At 38.2% G+C, this 24,986-nt stretch overlaps 1 protein-coding gene and 1 long non-coding RNA gene across 2 annotated transcripts; both read left to right on the top strand.

The window, feature by feature from the left end:
* Positions 1-558: 558 nt before the first annotated feature.
* On the top strand, positions 559-1,952 carry LOC142164237 (uncharacterized). The gene is made up of 2 exons (XM_075221765.1): positions 559-1,612; positions 1,777-1,952. The coding sequence occupies exons 1-2, from the start codon at positions 559-561 to the stop codon at positions 1,950-1,952; spliced, it is 1,230 nt and encodes a 409-aa protein (XP_075077866.1).
* A 5,211-nt stretch (positions 1,953-7,163) lies between these two features.
* Positions 7,164-12,289, top strand: LOC142181299 (uncharacterized). The gene is made up of 2 exons (XR_012709982.1): positions 7,164-7,771; positions 12,058-12,289. It is a non-coding gene; the product is annotated as an uncharacterized LOC142181299 (long non-coding RNA).
* Positions 12,290-24,986: the final 12,697 nt, after the last annotated feature.

Here is a 24,986-nt window from a genome sequence, read left to right as displayed (position 1 = left end):
GTGACAGGTAACAACAGGCATTGGGCATCATGGAGTACCTTATGTATGCCACAGGAAGAAGGGGGTATTGGTTTTAGGTCCCTTCATGATGTAGCAAAAAGCTCTGTTCTGCAAACTGTGGTGGAAATATAGAACAAAACCTAGTCTGTGAAGCTCATGTATAAGTCAGAAGTATTGCAAAAAGATGAATTCAGTGGTAGTGTCATGGAGAAAAGGATCACATATTTGGAGAAAGATGTTGGAGTGCAGAGACCTTGTTGAACACCTGATCATTTGGCAACCAAGGATGGGTTCTTCTTTGTTCTGGTATGACAACTAGACAGGCTTAGGGGCTTTGTATTTTTTGATTCCTTAAAATTTTGGAGTTGATGAATCAGTCCATAATGTGTGGGATGTGGTGGATGGAGGAGAATGGAATACACAAAGGCTTTATGAAATATTACCTGAAGAATTTGCAGAACACATTATAGTAAACCTTCAGCCACCTGCAGCTCAAGGAGTCTTGGATGTACCTGTTTGGAGTTTGGAATCAAAGGGTCAGTTCTGTGTTAGAACAACATGGGAGTATGTGAGGAACAAGCTGAACCAATGTCAGCTTATAAGAAAATTTGGGTGAAAGGTCTGCCATTTAAGATAGCCTTTTTCATGTGCAAAGTATGGAGGAACAAGCTGCCATTGGATGCGTTTTTCAGAAGACTTGGCTATCAGATGGCATCTAAGTGCTGGTGTTGTGTAGATCCTTTGGAGGAAACAACACAACACTTATTTTTTACATCATATGCTGCAAACAAAGTATGGAGGTATTACCTTGGGCATGTTGGTATTGTAACAGAAGGACTCACACTACACCAGGCAATTATCAAATGCTGGACTGCAGATGTAGTACCTCGACTGAAGCCAATTTTGCAAGCCTTGCCATCAGTCATAGTATGGGAATTATGGAAGAGGAGAAACAGTTATAAATATGGAGATGCAGTCACTATTAACAGGGTGGTGTACCAGATCTCTTCTACTCTACAGTCATTGATTAAAGTAAGGAAGCCAGGAATTAGTCAGGTTTCTCATAGGTGGCCAGATATGTTGAAGATGATGGAGCAGTTCACACCAAATCTCAGGTATACAAAGGTGAATTGGGATTTTCCAAAACAAGGTTGGGTGAAAGTCAACACAGATGGAGCTTCAAGAGGTAATCCGGGAAGGAGTTCAATTGGTTTTGTCCTTAAAAATAAGGAGGGTGATGTCCTGTATGCATGTGGCAAGGAGATCCAGGAGGGCACAAATTCAGTTGCTGAAGCTAAAGCTATCTCTGAGGCTTTGAAATTTTGTGTACAGTATGACTATGTCTTGATTGACTTGCACACAGACTCTATGGTGCTGCAGAAAGTGATTACAGGAGAATGGAAGCCCCCTTGGGTCTTGGGAAGTCTGGTAGAGGAGATTATGGATTTGATGAAAAGGGCTAATGTTAAGATATCTCATACACTCAGAGAAGGAAACAAGTTAGCAGATCACATTGCAAATTATGCCCTGGACAATGGCCTGTTAGAGTGTTATGGATTTGAAGATTTGGATGTTCAGGGGAGAAAGTTGGTGAACTCTGATAAATTACAATGTCCATACATAAGGGTCTCAGCTTCAAGGAGATAGGAAGAGGTGGAGGAGCTACATCACCTGCTGAGGGGGATCAAAGGAGTCTGTATAAACATCATCATACTCAAATCCTTTTGGAGGAGAGTATGATGAGATTTTTATCTAACAAATTTTTCTTTTTTGCAGGTACAAATGCTGCAGCTATGTTTTGGATCTTGAGGGAACTGTTTATGGTGGTATTAGTGTTTTGCACTCAGCCCAGAGAAGGAAACTCAAATCCAAACATAGCTACAAAAGAAAATGAGAAATTTCTGATGTCACTGAAGGTTTTCAGCAAATATAAGGTCCAACAAGAGCTTTAAAGCCCAGAATGTCTAATCGAAATGGGTTACCTAATCTTGGCTATGTCAGCAGCAGGGGGGTACACTTATTAGAGGGGATAGGAGCATGGAGTGCATGTAGAAGGAAGGATCAGGTGGAGGAGCATTTCAGCAGAACAAGCAGGGTCCAGACATTTAATCTGGTTTTGAGCAGCAGGGCATTCTCAGGGATAGGGAGTAATATGGGAGTTCAGGGGTTGGAAGGAAGGGGTCTAATCTGGGGATCCACAGCAAGAGAGGGAGTAGTAGACACACATTGGGATTCAGGGAGCCAGGCAGGTGCTAGAGGAAAAGGAATGGTGACAGAAAATGAAAAGGTGAGGAAAAATGAAGTGCAACAGCATAGCAGCTGCAGGTTATCTGTATGGCCTCAAGAAGTACAGGATACCTTATCATATGATTTGGTGTTGTCTGAACGCAGTAGAGGGATGATATTAGGGTGCAAGGAGCAGGTAATGAGGAAGGGTAAGGAGATAGGCAGAAAAACAGAATATACTCCAAGAGAAGATGGGGAACAAAGATGCTACTATGATGAACATCATGCTCAAATCCTGTTGGAAGAGAGCATGATGAAGTTTATTTCTAACAAAGTGTTCTTTTTTGCAGGAACAGTCTCTAGGCCCTATTGTTCACTGAAGTTCTTACTAGTGGTATTGGTGATTTTCACCCAACCTAGTGAAATGAAGGTAGAAATAGGATACAACCTAGAGGAACCAACGTACAAAATTCAGACATCAAGAAACAGGACATGTAGATCATTATGGCACATTAAGTCAGGGGTGCACAACATAAAAAAATTCACAAAGAAAGGAAAACTACAAGCAATCGAGAAAAGAAGCACTCAAATGGTTGGGGTCACACCTGAACACACATTGTGGACAGTTGAGGTACATAAGATCAACTAGATGAAACAATCGTGGACATCATACAGTGGGAATTGGTTAGCAGATCTTCAGTTTACATGGATTTTACACGACCTTATGAGGAGCTTGCTGCTTGTGGTATTAATACTTTGTACTCAGTCCAGCACAAGTGAATTATGGGGGAGTGTAATTACAGTTCAGGAAGTCATAGGTACTCAGTCATTAAGCTGGTACTGTTCTCGACTTTTGGACTACAACAGAAGAAACATTCAGGAAATGGAGCTAATGCAATGCTCGCTGCAACTGAAATGGACAAGGCAAGGCACATGGCAACCTTGGATAGGTTTTTCAAACAGGAGGGGATCAACAAGGAACAAGAATACAGCACATCAACACAACAGAAAATGCAAAGAAGGAATTCAGAAGTGGAAATCAAGCAGACATATCATAATGGCGGAGGAAAACTACAACAAAGTAGAGGCAGATGGACGCTAAAAGCTGGAACATTGTTACATTGGTAATGATCTCAAAAGGACATTTTGGCACTCACCCTTGATCTGGATATCATTTACAAATATGGCTAGATTAGTTACATATTTTGTGATGCCAATGTTGAATTCACTACTCAATATTGGTAATAGGATTAATGTAATCTTCATTTGTTATTATTTTCATAGCTTAAGACCTCCTGACAAATTCATTGTATTCTTTTGATTTTACGAATAAAACCTAGCCCTAGGTCATGCCTAGTGGATTGCTTAAAAAAATACTCATAAATTATGACAACATATTCGAATACGAGTTCAACCATACAAGTTTCATCCAATTCCAACTCTGAATTAGGGTCTGAATCCAATTTATTTACTTTTCGAAATTTCTTAGAAAAACCCAAACTGTTCTTCCTTAAATTTATTAATCAAATGCAAAAATCAAAGATATATTCATGAATAAAAATCAAATCCGGTATATGAGCACTTACCCAATTCACGTGGATGAAAATAGCCACAAATATTGCCTTAATCGGAGCTACCAATCTCAAAAAATGATGAAATGAAGCTAACCCTCAAATTATATCCTTATGCCAGTAATTTCTGCATCTGCAAAAAAATTGGTCACTTCATCAACATTGCACATGTGGCAAAACCCAGGCAGATTCGAGATACACTAAACTAGCTGACCCATTGCTTCTGCGAAACACACTCGTTTCTGCGGATGTGCTTCTACGCATACACTTTCGCACAGGCGACCCTACATCTGTGCACTTCAACGCAAATGTGATCCACCTAGTCCACTTCCAAACCCGATTCTACAAACCAAAACCATGCACATGCAGCTTCACTAGTGTGATGCGCCAGGCCACAATTGTGATTACACCAGATCCCTGACAACCAGCACTGCTAGTATTCACAAACCTAGCTTGGAGTTAATCCAAAATAAATTCGAGCCCCTTAGATTCCTGTCCAATCACACCAATAAACTCGAATACATTATCCAAACTTATACAAATGCTCAAAATACCAAAGCTAACATCAAAATCAAGAATCGGCGATCAAAATCCATCTCTTAACTTCAAACCAACTTAGCCGAACATGTCCGAACCATGTCTAAATATTCTGGATTCCAACAAAATTTCACATGCAATTTTCAAAGCACTGAATGAACCTATTACAAGTCCCAAAAAACATCCTAGTCTAATACTGTCAAAGACAGGTCCTGGTCAAACCTATGAGCTTTCCAAACTTCCAAATTGCAAACTTTCTGCAAGTAATGCCAAAATATCCTAGGAACCTTCAAATCTAAATTTGGATGTACTTTTAAGTTCAAAATCACCATATGAACATATTGGAACCATCAAATCACCATTCTGAGGTCATTTACTCAAAAGCAAACTTTGGTCAACTCTTACAGCCCAAACTTCCAATAATAGAACTAAGTATTCTAATCCACTCTTAAACCTTTTTGATACCAAACCAACCATCATCGCAAGTCAAAAAATAATAAACAAGAATAAGGGAAGCATCAAATAGGGGAAGGGGGTTCAAATCTCAAATTAAGGGGATATAATTGAGAAACTAATTGAATTAAGGATGTAACAATTATTGAAGTTTGAAGTATTGGAACGTATATATATATACACACACACGGTGAGGTATTGAAAACATTGTGGGTTCTAACACAAAGGATCATATAAATGATTATAGAGCTATTATGCTCGGATATGGAATATAGATTGGATCCATCCCTCCGAAGTCACGTGACTATCAATGTTACTTTGAGTCGCGTGTCCGTAAGTTGTGAGAAACCTATAGATTTTTTGTTTGACATGAGATGCATGTATTTATGCATTCCTACATGCAACATTCATTCATATCATCCCCATATGCTATTCAGTTTATTTTCCATGTGCATGAGACTTATTAGAAGGTTGTTGGACACTTAATAGGTGTCGGTTGATGTATATTTGGGTCGTTATCATGCATAGATATATTTGACTCATGTAGAAGCATTCGAATAAATATTTCTTGATACATATCTTCTTTTGTATGTTAATTTGATGTGTTGATATACGCTTTTGATCTTGATATCTGAGAAAGCATGGTTCTCATCTTCTGCTTTGCTTGTGCATCTTATTAGTCATACTTGTTTCTTCTTGTTTATTTTGTGCACCTTATTAGTCATACTTGTTTCTTTTTGTTTATTTCTTTATTTTTGTATATACTTATGAACTATATGTTGTATAAGTGAGTATCTTTTTACTATCTCGCTACTACTTTGTTGAGGTTATCTTGATACTTACTGAGTAGATGAGGTCGGTTATACTCTACTACACTTTTGTGCCACGCGTGCAGATTTTAGAGTTGAGCTGTTGTGGAGTGCGAGTGCTCGCACTGAAGACACATATGGATTCTGGTCATTAGCTTTCATTTGTTCATGGTAACCTAGGATCTTATATTTTATTTATATATATTCAAATAGATAATGTATTTTCTTCATATGAGCATTGTATTCCAATTCTTAGTTGCTCATGACTTGTGATGCCAGTTCTTGGGATAGTTTGTATTAAATTTTGCATTCTTATTTTATTATTTATTTGTTGAAATTGAGTTTGGGTTGTCTTTAGGTTGGTTTGTTTGCCTAACAGGTTGAGTTAGATGCCATCGCGATTTGGTGTAATTTGGATCTTGACAATTATCATCTTTGACATCCGTAAAGGGCAATTCATTGTCTGACCATCGGCGTTGTTATCATAGTCACTGTCATCTTCTTCACTCTGTACATATGTAATATTCTTATTCACATGTTCTTCAAATTGTGTTAAAACATGATCGTCTTGTTGATCATTTTTCCTATACAAGCAATCAAATTATAAATATTTTAAAACTAGAAAATATAACATATTTAGTTTATGGTTAAAATCTATCATTCATAATTTATACGTGGCACCTCACTATACCGTTATTGTTGGCTCGTGGTTGTACTAACATGATCTATCCCCGTAAAACAAGATAAAGTACCAACATTGTACTTTTGTTCGTAACTTATAAAGACTTCATTTGAAAAAGTAATGTCGAGCCGATACCCTATATACAAAAGTAATTATAATATTAATATTAGCATGAAATGTAATACTATAAACAATGAACAAGCCTTTACCAATCAAAGTGTGACGACTACCAATTTGTCGTCGTATGTCACGATCCCAACTTCCCTCCTTAGAATGTTGTAATGGCACCTAGTATCTATGACTAAATAAGCCTAACATATATTGAAATATTAACATATTTTAACCAATCAATTATTAAACATGAACCGGAAATTATACATAGCCAACAACCATTAATAGATGTATAGTATCCCAACACCGGCACTACAAGTCATAAGCTCTACTAAGTTCACTAAAAAATCTCTAAGTACAAACTATTCCGGAATAGAAATAAATAGCGGTAAAAATAACGACAACAAAAGGTGACTTTGAGGCCTGCGAATGGGAGGGCAGGTATACCTCGAAGTCTCCACAGCATCTCACAATCAGCTACTAAAGATCGGCACACTTCGAGGTACCAGGATCTGCACAAAAATGTGCAGCAAGCATAGCATAAATACACCATAGTGGTACCCAGTAAGTATTAAGCCTATCCTCGGAAAATAAAAAGAATATATTTTTGGTCTTATTTCTTTTAAAATTGGTCTAATTCCTAGATTGGTCCAAATTAATTTTAAATCCCGGCCCAATTCCCATGACCCAATTCCCTTCGGCCCATTTCCCTTGACCCAAATTCCCTCATTAAAACCCCCCATATTCCTCTAACTCTAGGAGAAAAATCAAATTTTAGACCAAAAAAAAAAAGAAGAAGATCCTAGACCCTTAGAGAAAAAAGCTCAAAAATGGCGCCTCTACACCCCCCTCCAATTTTCTTCTTCACTCTCACCTTGACACCACAAAATACCATGTAAATTCCACCCAAAGAACACCATAAACCCCCATTATAACGAGCTCTCTCCCACCACAAAACCAACCCAAAAAGGAGCTCGGATTCACCCAAAAGAACGACCTCAGAGCAGCTCCAAAAACGAGTTAAAAACTATCCCAAACCTAGTGTTAAACCACCACCAAATCACCCCTAAACCCCATTAAACTAGCTCAAATGAAGCTCCAAAACATAACTAGAATAGCCCTGAAACTAAGCTCAAAATTGGCCTCAAATTAGCCCCAAAACGGTTGTGTTACTGTTGGAAAATCAGTCATGGAACAGCCTTGAAACAAAGCTAGCTTAAGATTTTACTCCTCTGCTTTACTTTTCTGGGAATTCAAGTGCGAACAAGTTTGAGAAGTGCGGTTTGCTGCTGTTGTTTCCGCCGAATTCATGGCTGAGCTCCAGCCTTAGTTTTTCAGCCTTTATTGGGGTTTTTTCTTGTTCGTTTTGTTCCGACAGTGAGGTAAGTGGTAATTGTCGCATCAATCATTATCTTTTAAGAGGAGTAACTTGCTTTTCTTTTCTCCTCCATTTTGTTTTTCTGGTTCACTTCTCATTTCTTCTTGATCTATAAATGGCGAAGTTAGTGTATGTCTGAAATAGAAATCATTCGATAATTCCTTACTGTGAATTTTGGTCAATCTGTTGTAGTTTGTGATGAAAAATTTACTTCTCTTTCTCTTTTTTTGTTATTAAAAGAAGGTGGAAATTCTATGTTTATAGTAAAATTTAGTACCAAAGATTTTTCGTTTGATATTCTTTTACTCTTTTTTTACTTTTTCATTAATTTCTTTTTTTTTTTGGAAATACAAATCTCACTCTATAATGAGGGAATCAGATTTTATGCACATATAAATAGTTTGACTTTCTAATACATGCAAGAAATAAGATAAACTCTAGATGTGCTGTTTGAGAAATATAAAAAAAAATATAGCTACTTGTAAGAAGAATAATATGAGGATTGCAAGAGCATCTCAAGTAGTTAATGTATTTCTAAAGTTAGTAGAGAATATTTCGTTGCAATTTATCTTCTCCATAACAAAAAAATATATTATTTTCTCCTTAAACCAAAGTAGATTATTAATAAAAAACTAAATTGGTACTTAATTGGTTGATTTTTTCTTTACATTGTTTCTTTTCACCCATTATAATAAACTCTTGATATTCCCCTTATATTCAGGAAATAAATGTGAGGTTTTGATTTATAGATAGCATGACTAAAGTCTAAAAATTAATTATTCTTTTGTTAGTTTTATAATGCTTGGGAACTTTTACTTTTGGAAGTATCATTTTTATTGGCAGTCTTAAAATTTTTATGTCTTGTGTAGCTAGAGATTATAGTATTTTTAGTACCGGTAGAATACTCTTTATTTATGGATTAAGGAAATTTTGGGACAATGACGTCTACTTTTATAACAATGATTATGTGCATTTGCTGAAAAAATAATAATGTGCAGATGGATGATAATATTTTATTTTTTAAAGTGTGAGGGTTTGACAGACTACTGTAAATAACTTCCTATCTTCTTCTCATAGCAAAAACAAAAGTATATTTATGTGGAAGTGTATTTGTCTGCTCCATTTGATGTTTCATTCTTTGAAAGAGGAAAGGAAGTGTATTTGTCTGCTTTAGGTGCGATTAATAAAATTATTGTGATCATGGTACAGTTCCCGTAGCATGGTCGCGATATGTAGTCTCCAATTTAGGTGTGCATTTTATGTGACTCGGCCACAACTTCGAACAATAATAAAATAAACATGTCGCGAATCGTGGATGCATTTCATGTAGTATGGTTTGCGGTGTATCCCAAAACGGAAAGTGTACGACAATCGTAACTTGTTCAAGAAATAATTCTATAAATCCTAAAAGAGGTCAAAATAATTAAAAGTTGCTATAAAGTTAAAAATGCACAATTGTGACGACCCGACTCGTCGTCTCATGAGTTACTGTCTCGTTCGTCCCATTTTCTGCTTCCTCATGTTTCATTATCGGTATTGGGTGCATTAGAATTTATTTGGAGCGATTTTGATAAGAAATGAGACATTTAGTCTCTTTTAAGAAGGTTTAAGTTGGAAAAGTCAACCGGACATTGACTTATGAGTTAGAGGGCTCGGATGTGAATTTCGACGGTTCAGTTAGTTCCGGGAGGTGATTTGTGACTTAGAAGTAGGACCGAAAGTAATTTTGGAGATCTGGTGTTGAATTAGGCTTGAATTGGCGAAGTTAGTATTTTGGCGAGTTCCGGTTGATAGGTGAGATTTTGATCCGGGTGTCGGAATGAAATTCCGAGAGTTGTTGTAGCTTCATTGTGTCATTTGGGATATGTGTGCAAAATTTCAGGTCAGTCGGACATCGTTTGGTCGGGTTTTTTGATCGAATGTGTGTTTTAGAAGTTTTAAAAGAACTTAGGCTTGAATTCGATATAATTTGATGATTTTGGCGTTAGTTGTGTTTTGACGATTGGAGCAAGTTTGGATAATATTTTAAGACATGTTGGAGCTTTTAGTTGAGGTCTCGGGGGCCTCGGGTGTATTTCGGAAGGTTAACGGATCGATTTAGGCACGAAAAAAATAAAGTTGCTGCCTTTTTTTACAGCATTGTGAACAGTAATTATGAACAGTGCCCCGTAACAGTATTCGTGAATAGTGTCGTGAACAGTATCCCGTAACAGTATCAGTGAATAGTGCCATGAACAGTACCCCGTAACAGTATCCATGAATAGTGCCGTGAACAGTACCCCGTAACAGTATCCGTGAACAGTACCCGTAACAGTCCGTTAACAGTACCCCGTGAACAATAACACGGGGTGAACAGTAACACGGGGTGAATAGTAATTCCGAAAAATTCTGGGCAGAATGTTTACATTTCATTCGCGAAAAACACCTCATTTCTCCACCATTTTAGTCATTTTGAGAGCTTTTGGATGGGGATTGAAGGGAGTTTCAACTAAGATCGATTGGAGGTAAGTTTTATGAGTTAAATACATGATTTTATTGAAGAATCATCCTAGAAATCCATGAAAACATAGCCAAATTATAAGAAATTAGGGCTTGAGATTCAAATTCTAAATTTGGGATTTGAGGGGTCAAATGGACTCCGATTCTTGTGAATTTGGTATATATAGACTCGTGGCGAGATAAGGAACATTTTGATGTAAAAATTTCTGGATTTCAAGACATGGGCCTGGGGCTCGGGTTTTGCAAATTTCGTGATTTTTGATATTTTTCGAGTCTTTTCGATTGGGTTATATTCCCTTAGCCTATTGTGATGTATTCGTTGTAGTTTTGGCCAGATTCGACGCGCGAGGAGGTCGATAAGAAAGGAAAGGGCATCGCGGAGTAGTATTTTGCCGGCTAGAGGTGAGTAATAGATGTAAATGATGTCCTGAGGGTTTGAAACGCCGGAATTTCACATCGTAACGCTATATTGAGGTGACTTGCACGCCGGATAACGGGCGTGGGGTAGAGCACCGTTGGGGATTGTGACTTGGTCCGTCCCGAGAGATATTTTACTACATTTTTGGTTGAGACGTATACTTTATTATTGTGAATTGGGCTTGTTGCCATGCTTGGGGCCTTGTGCCGACCTGTAGAACCCTTAGGGGATTTTTGACTGGTTTTCCTCACTTATTTTGTTAAAGAATTGATATCCTCAGTCATGTTTCCAATTGTAGGCTTCTTGCCAATTATTTAATCCTTCAGGGATTGATATCACTGCTTACGCATATTTTACATATCATTTGACCTCAGTCCAAGGTTTTAAATACTGTTTTGCAAACTCAGCCATCTTTCTAAGATTTGAAAACTTAAATGATATTTCTAAATGATATTTCGGGCTGAGAACTACTGTTTTACAAATGCCCAAGGGGCTTATGATGATTTCTGGACTGAGCATGGATCGGGCTGCGCGCCGCAGCAGTGTTATATTGATATTGAGGCCGAGAGGCTGGTTGATTACATTGATATTGAGGCCGAGGGCCTGGTTGATTACATTGATATTGAGGCGGAGAGCCTGGGTGATTATACTGATATTGATATGAGGCCGAGGGCCTAGATTTGATGCCACAAGATGGCTTGATATTGCGCTTGGGCTGTAGGAGCCTCTTCGGAGTCTGTACACACCCCCAGTGAGCGTCGTCGACGATAAAAAAATATGGATGGCTCGGGCTGCACGCTGCAGTGGGTACCAGAGGGTACCGTCATATGCATTGCATTGTACTCATGCATTTATTCTTTATCTGCCATAATAATTATGTGTTCTTATTTCATTGACTGGTTATTTTATACTGTTCTGAGCCTGAGAGCCTGATACTGTTCTGAGATACTGAGCCCGAGGGGCAGATTTCTACTTATTATTTTGATACTGAGCCCGAGGGTCAGATTTCTAATTTTTATTTTGATACTGAGCCCGAGGGGCAGATTTCTACTTATTATTTTGATACTGAGCTCGAGGGGTAGATTTCTAGTTATTATTTTGATACTGAGCCCGAGGGGCAGATTTTTACTTGTTGTTTTGATATTGAGCCCGAGGGGCAGATTTCTACTCGTCATTTTACTGCCAAATTACCTGTTTTACTAGTTTAAAAGATATTTCACATGATGTTTCACTGAATTGTTATTTTAAATGATTTCACTGCTTCTGTATAGAATGTTGTGTGCCTTAACGTGTTTTCTTACCTTCAGTCATTATTTATATTTATTACTCACTGGGTCGGAGTACTCACATTACTCCCTGCACAATGTGTGTAGGTACAGGAATTCTTGAGGCATAGAGCGAGTTTTCTACTGTTCAGTTTTCATCGGAGTTATCGAGGTAGCTGCATGGCGTTCGTAGACCCGTTTTCTCCCTTATCTTCTGTTATTTATGATATCTTCAGACTTTGTTCCTAATTCCATACTTTGTAGAATTTTAGTAAACTCTGTAGTAGCTCATTACTTGTGACACCCCGGTTAAGGCTGAGTTGGGTTGGATTTTCGTATTTTATCTATACTTTCCGCTATTGGATATTATTAAACCATGTTTATACTATAATTGTGTTAATTAATTGTCTTAAAAGGATGAATTGGGTTGAATGGCTGGCCTTGACTTCATGAGAGGCGCCATCACGACCAGGTTCGGGAATTGGGTCGTGACAACAATAGGTTTAAAACTTATAGTAAATCAGATAATAGGCCAATATTAATAAGCTAATCGACCGTGCTAGAACCATGGAACCCGGGAATGCCTAACACCTTCTCCCGGATTAATAGAATTCCTTACTTAGAATTTCTGGTTCGCATGCTTTTTCTAAAATAAAGTCAAAATTTCGTCGATTTGGAATTCTAAATAAACCGGTGACTTGGGACACCAAATAAACTGTTCCAAGTGGCGACTCTGATTAAATAAATAAAATTTCATTTTGAATAATGTCACTTTAATTGGAAAAACTTCATTATATACCCCTCGAGTGGTAAAAAGAAGGTGTGACAACTCTGGCAACTCTGCTTGGAATCAAAACCCAGAACTTTCGATTCAGGATTCAAGAATTCGAGCTTAGAATAACTGTTATACTTGGATTTATTTATTATCTGATTTGTATGTTTGAGCCTAATGTGCTAAATGCCACTTTTTACCGCTTTGATATTATTTGGACTGTATATAAATTGTTACGAAACCCTCTTCTCTCTGAGTCTTCTAAATCATATGGAAAGTGTGCACTTCGTGTGACTTCTTTTCTGTTAGAGTCATATCCCAATTTTAGAACGAGGTTCGGGCAAGTTGCAAAGCCGGTGAAACTTTTGTATTCCCGGTATGCTGTCCCCCCTCCCCGGCTCGAGTTGTTCGCTCGGGTAAGCCAGGTGTAGAACACAACCCCAGGTTTTAAACCTAGAATAACACAGCCTCATGTCGGATCCCTAGTAGGAACGCTTGTTTGCATCATGTGTATTTGACTTTGGGGACTCAACACAGGAGTTGGGTCTGTCAAGGACAGATGTACCCAAAAATTAAAAGACCATCCTGATGCATCTTACGTGCTACTTGCGCATTTGTTTGATTTGGCTTGCATGTTGACCGACTTCTAGAATAGGGAAAGAAAATCAAATAAAAAAAAAAGAGAAAATAAAAACAAGAAAAAAAACCAAGAGTGAGAGATGTGTGTTTAAAAATCCTGAAACTCTGTCGAAATTCTGAAAAAAGAAAAAGAAAAAGAAAGGTCATTTCAAAATGAGCCCAAAATCTTCAAGTGCCATGTTTCCCTGTTCCGTCAAAACTGACCGAACTATGCGGGTCTGATTCTCACCGAATATGAGATACGTAGGCAAACCTCATCGGTTTCGGCCCCCAATTTTCAAAAATCCAAAAATATTTTCCTTTAGTTCCTTCCTTAGAAGCATTTACTTAGAAAATTCAAAAAAAAAATTAAACTCAAAAAATAATTTCCTTCTTTCTAAAGTCTTTAATACGAAAAGAAATAAAAAATAAAAATCCAAAATACGGGTTTCCTTTATTTTGAAGTATTTTTTCCAAAAATTAAAAAAATATTCTTTTCCTTGATTAAAAGTCCTCCTTTCGTAAATGTCAAAAACAAATTGAAAAAAAATTGTAGTCCAAAAATATTTTCACTTTTCTTTAGAAGTACTTTTGTAAATAAACAAAAACTCAGAAATCCAAAATATTTTCTTAAAAGTCCCTCTTTCGAAAATTAAGAAGCAACATCCAAAATCCAAAAATATTTTTTTTTTTAGAAAAAGAGAAAACAGATGAAAAATCAAACAAAAATGCTTTCTTTTTTACTTTTGAAATTCCCAAAGTGCAAATCAAAAGAAAAGGAATTTTTTTAGAAGTCTTTCTTTCAAAACAAAACAAAAATCAAAATCAAAAAATCAAAAAATATTTTCTTTCTTCTTTTAAAGCATTTCTTTCAAAAATTCCAAAAATAAATTGGTTTATTTATTCCATTTTCGATCTTCCCGAACTACGCAAGATCTGATTCATGCGGCGTCATGATACGTAGGCAATCTTCATCGGATTCGATCATAGCCATAAAATTAACTAAGAGAAAAATAATTTGAATGAAAAGATAGAAAGAAAAAAAATTGAGAGAAAAGAAAGAAAAGAGCGACAAAACAAAAAAAGAAAAAGAAAAAGAAAAAAAAGGAGTGACAAAAAATAAAAGAGTGACAAAAATAAAAACAAAAAAAAGAGTGCCAAAAATAAAAAGCGACAGAAATGAAATAAAAAAATCAAGAGTGATTAGAGAGAAGCAAAAATGAAGAAAAGAGGTGCAGATTGAGAAAAAAATAGGGTTAATTAAGGCCATGATGAAATATGCAACTCGTTCAAACACATAGTAGAAACGTTTAACTGTTTAGGTGCAGTGCATCCCAATATGCAATTTCTTATCTGTTAAGCGTCTCAAAATTAACAAGGTTGTTGAATGTGCAAATTAGCCAGGTTTCGTTGTGGTTGGTTTTGTTGGTAATCTGGCTTCCCATCCTTACTTCACAAGATCCAAAGGAAAGGTTCCTATGGCCTCTGAAAGCCATCTACAAATCATCGATCCTGAGGATAGTCCAGCACCGGCTATTCCACAACTAGAATCAGCAGTTGCTGAAGAGAATAGGATGTTGTGTCTCTGCATATCGGAAATGTGGGTCGCCTGGTCTAACGGTGGGGAACCGCCAAGTGCAATCCCTGGGTTCTCTGAGTTGATCCCAGGTCAGGTGAGGTTACCAACGCCCCTGTGACCAACCCGCTCATTCCATGCGGGCACCCTTCAATGTTGTCCAATGTTCCTGGCATACCTTCTGTGGTTCGCCCCCATGCGCCAGTTTCCAAGTCACCTCCAATATTGTTCTCTGCAGCACCAGTTTGCACCAAAGCTCAACCAACTTTACCATGGTCGTATGTTGAGCCTCTAATGTTTACTTTTCAGGGTCCACAGCTTCAGTCAGAAATAGCATATGTGACCCCATACTCTTTCACTCAACCTCCACAATATGATCTCTTGGTGGAGCAAGAAAAGTTCGTTAAAAATCCTGAGCAAGAGGAAATGGCTGGGAAGATGAAGAGCCTGGAACAAATCCTGATAAACATGCAAGGTCTGAGTGGCCAAAAGAGTGTCTCATACTCTAACCTCTGTATGTTTCCCTATGTCCACTTGCCAGCTGGCTTCAAGATGTCAAAATTTGAAAAGTACGATGGACACGGAGATCCGGTCGCTCATCTAAAATGATATTGTAACCAGCTGCGGGTGCTGGTGGAAAAAGGAGTTGCTAATGGCCTATTCTGGGGAAAGCCTCTTCGGAATTGCTTCTGAGTGCTATACGGATCAAGAAATTACCCATTGGCATATGTGGGACGATATGGCTAGAGATTTTGTCCGCTAGTTCCTATATAATATGGACATTGCTCCCGACAGAAGCCCTTTGTCCAATTTGAAAAAGAAAATCGCAGAAAGCTTCCGCGAATATGCAGTCAAATGGCGTGAGGAAGCGGCCAGGGTAAAGATACCAATGGACGAAATTGAAATGGTCATAGGCTTTTTGCAGGTCCAAGAGGCTGACTACTTCCAGAACATGATGTCTGATGTGGGTAAGCCGTTCGTTGAGGCTATCAAAATTGGGGAAATGGTTGAAAACGGTTTTAAAATAGGTCAAATCTTGAGTCATACTGCTTTTAAAGCCACATCACCAGATGTTCAAAATGGTTCAGAGGATTTGTTAAATGGAAACTAGAGAGAAGAAGGAGCCACGATGGCTTCCAGCTCGAGGGGAATCCGCAGGTGATACAGCCAATCATATATGGTTCCTGAGGTCCCTCAACATTATTATCCCCTTCAAGATGCTTCTTATGTCGTGTCACCACCTCCTTATGCAGTAATGAACGTGCAACCTTACACGTGGCCACAATATCATACACAAAATTGAACTCCACCTCCCATAAATGCCCATCCTTACCAAGCTCCATATAATCCCCAACCAAATGTTCTCCAATACAATCCTCGCCCAAGAGAGCCTTTCAAAAAGAATCAGTTCACCCCTATTGGTGATTCGTATTCAAGTTTGTTCCAAAGGTAAATCAGGCTAAATCTATTGCAGCCAATGGCCCCGAACCCCGAGTCCCCGTCGCACCGAGCTGATGCTAGATGTGAATACCACTCTGGTGCTGTGGGACATAGTACAGAGGACTGTTGGACCCTCAAAAGGGCTAAGATTTGATTGAAGCTGAAAGAATTATTTTTCAAGATAAAAAAACTTTTGATGTGATGAACAATCTGTTGCCTACCCACAATAGCAGACCAATAGTAAGAATGATTTGTGAAGAAGAGGAATTTGATCCGGCACTGAAGGCCATTGCATCCATTGCCGAGACAGAAGAAAAGCCAAAAAATGGTTGCCAAGCATGAAAGTTCCCCATTAGATGGGAGTCTTAGTAGCTAGTCTTGCTATCCTTTCTGCACCCGGATTATCTCAGGGTGTGATCCGGATATTTTACTTTATTGTCTTACTTTCCGATGTAAACCCTTGTATCTTCAAAAATTGAAAAAAAAAAGAGAAAAAAAAATCAGAAAATCAAAAATCAAATGAAATTAATATTTCATTGTCCAGGAATGTCTCTTTTATTAATCTTGTCATTTTTCTTATTCTCTTTTTAGTTCTGTTAAATGCAGATTCCAATAACATGACATGCTTGCGGACTTCATGCCCAGATCCTGAAAGCTGTCAGACCCCGAAATAATGAATCGAGAATTAGATCGCAATATAATTTTAAGGAAATAAAACAAAGATTCGGAACATCTGAAGGAAAATTGGTCCCAGATTGGAAAGGTCCATACATTGCAACAAGAGTACTACCAAAAGAGTGTGTTGTACTTGGGACACATCGAAGGAAATGTCCCTTAAACAACTGTCAGTGCGAATGCAGTCAAAAGGTACTATGTTGAGTCCTTTATATAGCATTAATGTTCTCCGGTTGGGATGAAAAAGGCTTTCTTTCTCATGATCCAAATATTCAACCCTTTGCAAACCCTTTGAGTCGGTTACTCCTCTTTGATTACCCTCTCTGGAACCTGAAAATGTTGTTGAAAAAAAATTAAAAATGAAATGAAAAATGAAAAATGAAAAGAGAAGAAAAGACGGATAAAAAAAGGAAGACAAGAAAAAGAAAATGAAATGAAAAAAAAAAGAAAAAAAAAGAGGAAAAAGGAAAGGAAAAAGAAACAAAAAAGAAGAAAAACAAAAGAAAATCAAAAACAAAGTTTCCTAAACTACGTTCGACTTGATTTCAAAAAGATACGTAGGCAGCCTCTCTCTGGGGTTCAGTCACACGAAAAACCCAAATTCCCCCAAAAGTGACACTGGGGCAGAAGTTATAATGGTTCGGCGATGGTTCTCCTGAAAGGTTCCAAAATTGTAATTTAATCTAAACTCCTTTTACCCCAAATCCTGTTCAAGTCCTTCCGATCAATCGGTGAGAATGTTCAAGGATTAGAGAATACAGCTACTTGGATCTGATACAATCAAAATAGAGAAATAAAATGAGAGAGTCTTATCAGTGAAAACCCACACGGGCACTGTGAGGCGACGATAAGTAGAGAAACGAAAATGAGAGAGTCTTGTGAGTGAATACTCGCAAGAGCACTACAAGGCGATGGTGAGAAGATAAATGAGAGGGGTCAGCTGGTGAAAACCCGTAAAGGGCGCCCCTGATCGAAAAGAGGATCCTCACAGCCATCGGCATCGGCACAGTCCGGGGCAAGGTTTCTTAGCTTGGAAGTAAAAGTTGTGATGAATTTTTGAGAGTCGGACGGTTTACGCAGATCGGGTATCCAGTCCAAGAGGCATGTCATGTTCATTGAAGTCTTCATATATTCCAGATAAGTTCTTCTTTCATTTCCCCGAAAGGGACACATCTTGTTTAAACTCATTCTCTATTCGATTATTTGTTTTTCTTTGAATCCCTTTCGGGCTAACTCTGTTTCTGAAACTAAGACAAAGAAAGGATGGCAAGACTGATTTACAGGGCTTTAGTTTGACATGAACTAATGTGCAAAAAGTCACCTAGCCTCATTAGGGGCATCAAGTCGACCTCGACTGGCCATGGCAGCTGATGCTTCGAAATCAAAACTCTCGGAAGGAGAAAATCAAATTGAAGTACCTATAAAGGCAAATGAAGTTGAAAAAGTTGAGTCCCACGTGGCTAACCGTCTCGATAAAAATTTTAAAAGCCAAGGTACCCCAAATGCTCTGAAATTAAAGTTAGAAGAAAAAAGCGAGAAATGGAAGGCCTATAAAGGCGAAATAAACTTGGATTAAGCAAGTTTGATGAGCCAAAAAATTCCCTAATGCTCCGAATGGTTAAAAACAATAAGAAAAAAAATTTACTAAAAAGAGAGAAAAAGAAAAACAACAAGTCAAAAGTGAAAGGCCTACAGAGGCAAAATAAAGTTGAAAAAGTTGTCCCATCGACCAGTCTCCATGGCAAAATCTGAAAAGCCAGAATTTCTCCAGGGTCAGAAATGCGGTCGGTATTTATGAAGCAACCAGTTGCAGTTGAAAGGGCCGAGATCAAGTGATTGAAATAATCAAGGCCACAAAACCAACCACCGTTTCAAACTAACAATTGTTCTTTGTTTAAAAATATGAAACAGGTACAATCCAAAGCAACCTTGCAAGAAGCAGGTGCAACCAAAGAGAAACTGCGCAAGGGCTAGAAACAGCTTTGCAGCAATAATCAATCCAAAAAGGAAGTCTCCTCCGAATTCTTTCCTGCATTTTTACTCATTTTCTTAAAGAAGAAGAAGAAGAAGAAAAATTCAAAATCATTGTAGCCTAGGGTCTCCAATCTCTAGCTACGTTTTTCCAACAAAGGGTCCCATTCCCTAGTCGCTGCCAGCATAACCTGGTAGTCTTTTCCAGTATAGGGTCTCACTCCCTAGTAGATCCCCGGCATAACCCGAGGATCTTTTCGGTATAACCCGATGACTTTCCCGGCATAACCCGTGGACCTCCCCGGCATAACCCGATAACCTTTTTCTTTTCCGGCATAACCCGATGACTTTCCCGACATAACCCGTGGACCTCTCCGGCATAACCCGAGGACCTTTTTATTTTCCGGTATAACCCGATGACTTTCCCGGTATAACTCGTGGACCTCCCCGGCATAACCCGAGGACTTTTTTCTTTTCCGGCATAACCCGATGACTTTCCCAGCATAACCTGTGGACCTCCTCGGCATAACTCGAGGACACTTTTCTTTTCTGGCATAACCTAATGACTTTCCCGGCATAACCCGTGGGCCTCCCCGGCATAGCCCGAGGACCTTTTTCTTTACTAGCATAACCATATGACTTTCCCAGCATAACCCGTTGGCCTCCCTAGCATAACCCGAGGACCTTTTTTCTTTTCCGGCATAACCCGAAGACTTTCCCAGCATAACCCGTGAACCACCCCGACATAACCCGAGGACCTTTTTCTTTTCATGCATAACCCGATGAATTTTCCGGCATAACCCGTGGACCTCCCAGCATAACCCAAGGACCTTTTTCTATTCCGGCATAACCCAATGACTTTTTCGGCATAACCCGTGGATGTAAGCACGTGATTTTTGACCCTCCCCGAGAATTTTTAGCGTGAATATATGAAATTGGGTCTAGTATAGCTATTTTAACTATTTTACTTTATTTCGTTGCAAAAAAGAAAATCACAAAAAATATATATATAATTGTAGTTTATGTATCCCTCATAAACTTGAAAAAAATCAAAAAATTGCACTTTATTTTGGTACTTTATATAAATTCGAAAATTAACAAAAAAATATATATATAATTCTATTAATGTTTTGAAGTCATTTTAATACAAAAAATATTTATTAAAAAAAACGAAAATTACAAAAATAGTTTTATTAATATGTTATAGTTATTTTAACTTTGAAAAATACAAAAAAATATTACTTCATATTTTATCTTAATATTTACGAAAATTACAAAAAAATAGTTTTATTAATATTTTTGTAGCTATTTTAAAATCTTGAAAAATATTTAAAAATATATAGTTTTGTTTAAATACTAGTCTTATTTTTGGTAGTTATTTTGCTTACATAGGACTAGTTAAGCAACGTGTTCCTATTTCTCGGGTCCGGGCAAAAGAATAATATTCGGGTTTAAACTACCCGGTTTTAGGCCTAATTTTCGGACCTAGCCCATAATAAACAGTGTCCAGGACACATGGGGAACCCCACCACGCGTGGGGGACATATGCCTCGAACCCCACCACGCGTGGGCTCATTTTTCTGGGCAAAACCCATGCTAAATGGACGGGGGACCAACGAAAAGGAAAGGAGACTTTTTGGAAATTTTTTGAAAAAAGGTTACTGTTCTTCTTCCTTCTTAAAAGAGAAGAAGAAGCAGAAACCTAAAAAAGGCATCGATCCCGGCTTCCCCCCACAGCGTCCCAAACCCAAAGGACCCCGTCACCTTCCCCAGTTCCCGACGTTAAACCACCAAACGACCACCTGCTCCGACGACACATCTCCCTCGTCATCTCGCAACCCGTTCGTCGACCACTACCCAAACCAGTCGACTCTACTGTCCAAACACCCCCCCATCACCGGCAACCACACCTCCTCCTCCTAAGCTTCCCACCGGAAAAACCAGACCCGTCGTACCCCCGTCACCAAAAACCAACAGCAACCACCCGCCAGTCCACGTCCGCCATTGCAACCCGTTGCGAGCTTCCCCCGTCGACCAAGCATCACCACCGATCGACCCCGTTACAATCCAAACCCAACACCCCTACTGCCCAAAACCACCAACAAACTTCCATTGTTGTCCACCCCGTCACCTCCACCATAACCGACGACCTCACGACCACTGCCCCAAACACCACCCTAACACCACCACAAACATATTTCTCCACCTCCAGTCGCACCCCCCAACGTTCGAAGCCCAGCAACCTTTCGTCGCCACCCTCTCGCGTCCAAACTTCGAAACGCCACCACCCCACGTCCGTCAACCACTGCCCGCAACCCCACCGTCCAAACGCGACCACCACTGCTTCAGCTGATGTTATCGTCGTTCTTTCACTGTTGTCGTGCAGTCCGTTGAGGTCGTCTTTGTTCGTCGAGGTCCGGCGCGTCGAGTCCGTCCGTTGAAGTCGATGTTGAGGTTCGGTCAATAGCTCTAGGCGTTTCTGTTTATTCAGGTTAGTAAGCCTCGATGTATTGGATTAAAGAAATTTTACGTTCAATGTTTGAAGTTGCGATATATCAATTGATATGATAATTTCCTGCTTATGTTTCACCGTATGCATTTTAGTTCATTTTTGTGTTATGTTATTATTGATTACTTGATGTCATTTGATTTAATCGTATTAGTAGTCCCAAGATTAGTATTGTTATTATTTACGTTCAATGGGTTATGTTATTATTGTCTCAGTTTATTTGGACAAAATTAGTATTAGTACCTGTTGTTGCTACGCCCGAAACACTCATTCGCTTAACTTCTTTTAGCAAATCTTGACAAGTTATGAGATTGTATTTGTAAAGAGGCTGAAGGTTTAGTATGGTTAAAGGCGTAAAAATGGCATCCCTTTAAAAATAAAAATAAAAAATAATAATAATAAAAAATAATAATAATAATAAAAAATAAAATAAAATGAGACGAGCCTCGCCAAATAAAAGGGACAAATTGCGGGGCCCTCACAAAATATATGTATTAAATACTTAGATTCCGGGATGGGTCGTTTAGCAAATTCCATGGCCCTACCCAAAATAATAATGCGCTAGCTGCTTTAGGCGCGCCTTTAATAATGTTATCTCCCTAAACTCGGGTGCACATTTATGTGACCCAAATCCAAATCTCAACGGAGTCGAAATATGTCTCTAGTCACGGGCACATTGATTGTGACGTGGCCCGAGATGTATATCCATGAAGTTGCAAATTCTTTTAAAAAATAAGAATGAGATGAGCCTCGCCGAATAAAAATACAAATTGCGGGGCCCTCAGTAAATACTTGTTTAAAATTACTTAGAATTCAGGAGGGCCGCTTAGTGAATTTCGTGGCTTTTCCGAAATAATAACGCGATAGTCTCTTTAGGCGCGTGCCTAATAATTTACTTTCTTAAACTTGGGTGTGCATTTCATGCGACCCAAATCCAAATCCCAAAACGTCAAATAAGATATGTTCCGGATTGTGGGGGCATTTCATGTGACGCAGTCCAAAGACATATTCTAAGCGATGTTCACATTCTTAATAATAATAATTAATAAAGCGGTTAAAAGATAAAATCTGCACATGGTTCATAATTGTATATAAAATCAGATAATCAAGCCGAATATAACAATTAAGCGACCGTGCTAGAACCACGGAACTCGGGAATGCCTAACACCTTCTCCCGGGTTAACAGAATTCCTTATCCGGATTTCTGGTACGCAGACTATAATATAGAGTCATTATTTTCCTCGATTCGGGATTAAAATTGGTGACTTGGGACACCCTAAATCTCCCAAGTGGCGACTCTGAAATTAATAAATAAATCCCGTTTCGATTGTCCTTTAATTGGAAAAAACTCCCCCTGCGCCCCCCCGGGCGCGGAAAAAGGAGGTGTGACAGTGGACCTTTTTCTTTTCTAGCATAACCCGATGACTTTTCCGGCATAACTCGTTGTTATTATTTGGCTTTATTTATTATCTGGTTTTTTTTACGTGTTTGAGCCTAATGTGCTAAATGCTGCTTTTACCGCTTTGATATTATTTGGGCTGTATATAAACTGTGCCGAAACCCTTCTCTTCTTACCTCCAAGGAGAAGCTCGCTGGTCGAGACTCCCTATTCTGTTAGTGTCAATACCCGAAATAAGAAAGAGGACGGATAAGTTACGAAGCCGGACGGCCTTTTGGTTCCCGGTAAGTTGCCCCTCCTCGACTCGAGTTGTCCGCTCGGGTACACTGTCTAGAACACTGACCCAGGTTTTTGAACCTAGTATAACAAAGCCACATGCCGGATCCCTAGTAGGAACGTTTATTTGCATCATGTGCATTTGACTTAGGGGATTCAACATAGGGGTTGGGTCCGTCTAGGACAAGCAACCTGAAAATAATAGACAATCTTTCGGCATCCTATGTGCTACATGTTGTATTTAGTCAAGGGCGTATGGGTCATTTGGTCATTTCCAGCATGATGTTATTTTAATCAAAGCATGGGGAACATTTGTGGAATCCAAGAAGCCTTGGAATTCCCTATGTCCCCCACGCTTGCTTTTGGGAAAGCACATGGGGAACATTTGTGGAATCCAAGAAGTCTTGGAATTCCCATATGTCCCCCACGCTTCATATGTTGGGAAAAGCGCATGGGGAGCATTTGCGGAATCCAAGAAGTCTGGGAAACCGTTATGTCTCCCATGCCACATTTTTGAAAGAAATAATAAATATAAAAAATAAAATTACAAATAAAACAAAGCATGAAAATTCAAAAAAGATTTATCATTTTCCACATATAAGAAAATCATGAAAAAGGGAGAAAATAACAGCATAGAAGTCCTAGTAGAGTCGAAACTCTGACGAAATTTTGAAAATAAAAAATGTCTTGTTAGTTTGTTATATTGAAAGCAAAGGAAAAATAAAAATAATAAAAAAAAAAAAGAGGTCATCATTGTTCTGTCTGGTTTTTTTTTTTAAAAAAAAATATTAAAGAAAATAGTTTGTTTTGCCATTAAATGAAAATGAAAAAGAGTTTGGTTTTTTTTTAAAAAAAAAATGTTTTATTTTATTTTATTTCGCTTGTCTATGAAAATGCCAGAAATAAAATAAAAAGAGTCCGGCGTTGAATGTGATTTTATTATTTGTTCCAAAAATAAGTATATATATAATCCAAAAAAAAATTCAAAAGAAAGTTCAAAATTCCAAAAGATAAAATAGATAAATAAAAATCCGAAAATATTTTGATTCTTCTTTAGAAAAATTCAAAATTCAAAAAATATTTTCTTCTTTTCTTTAGAATAATAAAAAAAAACGAAAATTCGAAAAATATTAGTCTTTCTTTTAAAAAGAAAATCAATCAAAAATAATATTTCCTTGCTTCTTTTAAAGTAGTTCTTTTAAACGAAAATTCACAAAAAAGGGTTAGTTCATCTACTTATTCCTGATTGACCGAACTACGCGGGTTTGATTCTCACCGGATGTGAGATACGTAGGCAACCCTCATCGGGTCCAACCCCACCTTCTCAAAAAAGAAGGAATGTTTTACGTTTTTCGTTAATTTGCTTGTTTGTTATGAATGAAGAATAATAGTCTATTTGATTGTTGTGGGAAAAATAATAAAACAAAAAAAATATATAGAAAATGGAAAAGGGTCCTCTCAAAAATAGTTTATTCGCCCGAACTACGCGGGTTTGATTCTCACCGGATGTGAGATACGTAGGCAACCCTCATCGGGTCCAACCCCACCTTTTGCTAAAAAGTCAAAAAAAAACAAATAAATAATAATAAAATAAAAATATATATATGTCAAATTTTAATTTTGTCATAAAGAAGTCGGGTGACGCTGTTTTATCAAGACATAGCCGAATGTTCCCGAAAGGGACGCCGGAAGGCTGACTTTGCATAAACAGCCACCTTTTGGGTCATGTTTTGGATTTGGTCCAATTGACCCACACAGCCTTAAAAATCTTCGTCCCCGAGACGTTGAAAGGCCGTGCTTG

Source organism: Nicotiana tabacum, chromosome 1 (genome assembly GCF_000715075.1).
Source record: "Nicotiana tabacum cultivar K326 chromosome 1, ASM71507v2, whole genome shotgun sequence".
NCBI lineage: Eukaryota > Viridiplantae > Streptophyta > Magnoliopsida > Solanales > Solanaceae > Nicotiana > Nicotiana tabacum.
This window is presented reverse-complemented; position numbering and strand designations above follow the sequence as displayed.

Bases quoted from the DNA above. Each gene is read 5' to 3' on its own strand.
- LOC142164237 (XM_075221765.1), top strand. From the start codon at position 559: ATGGGAGTATGTGAGGAACAAGCTGAACCAATGTCAGCTTATAAGAAA. The intron at 1,613-1,776 runs GTCCATACATAA...TCTTTTTTGCAG, and splicing joins GAACTCTGATAAATTACAAT to GTACAAATGCTGCAGCTATG.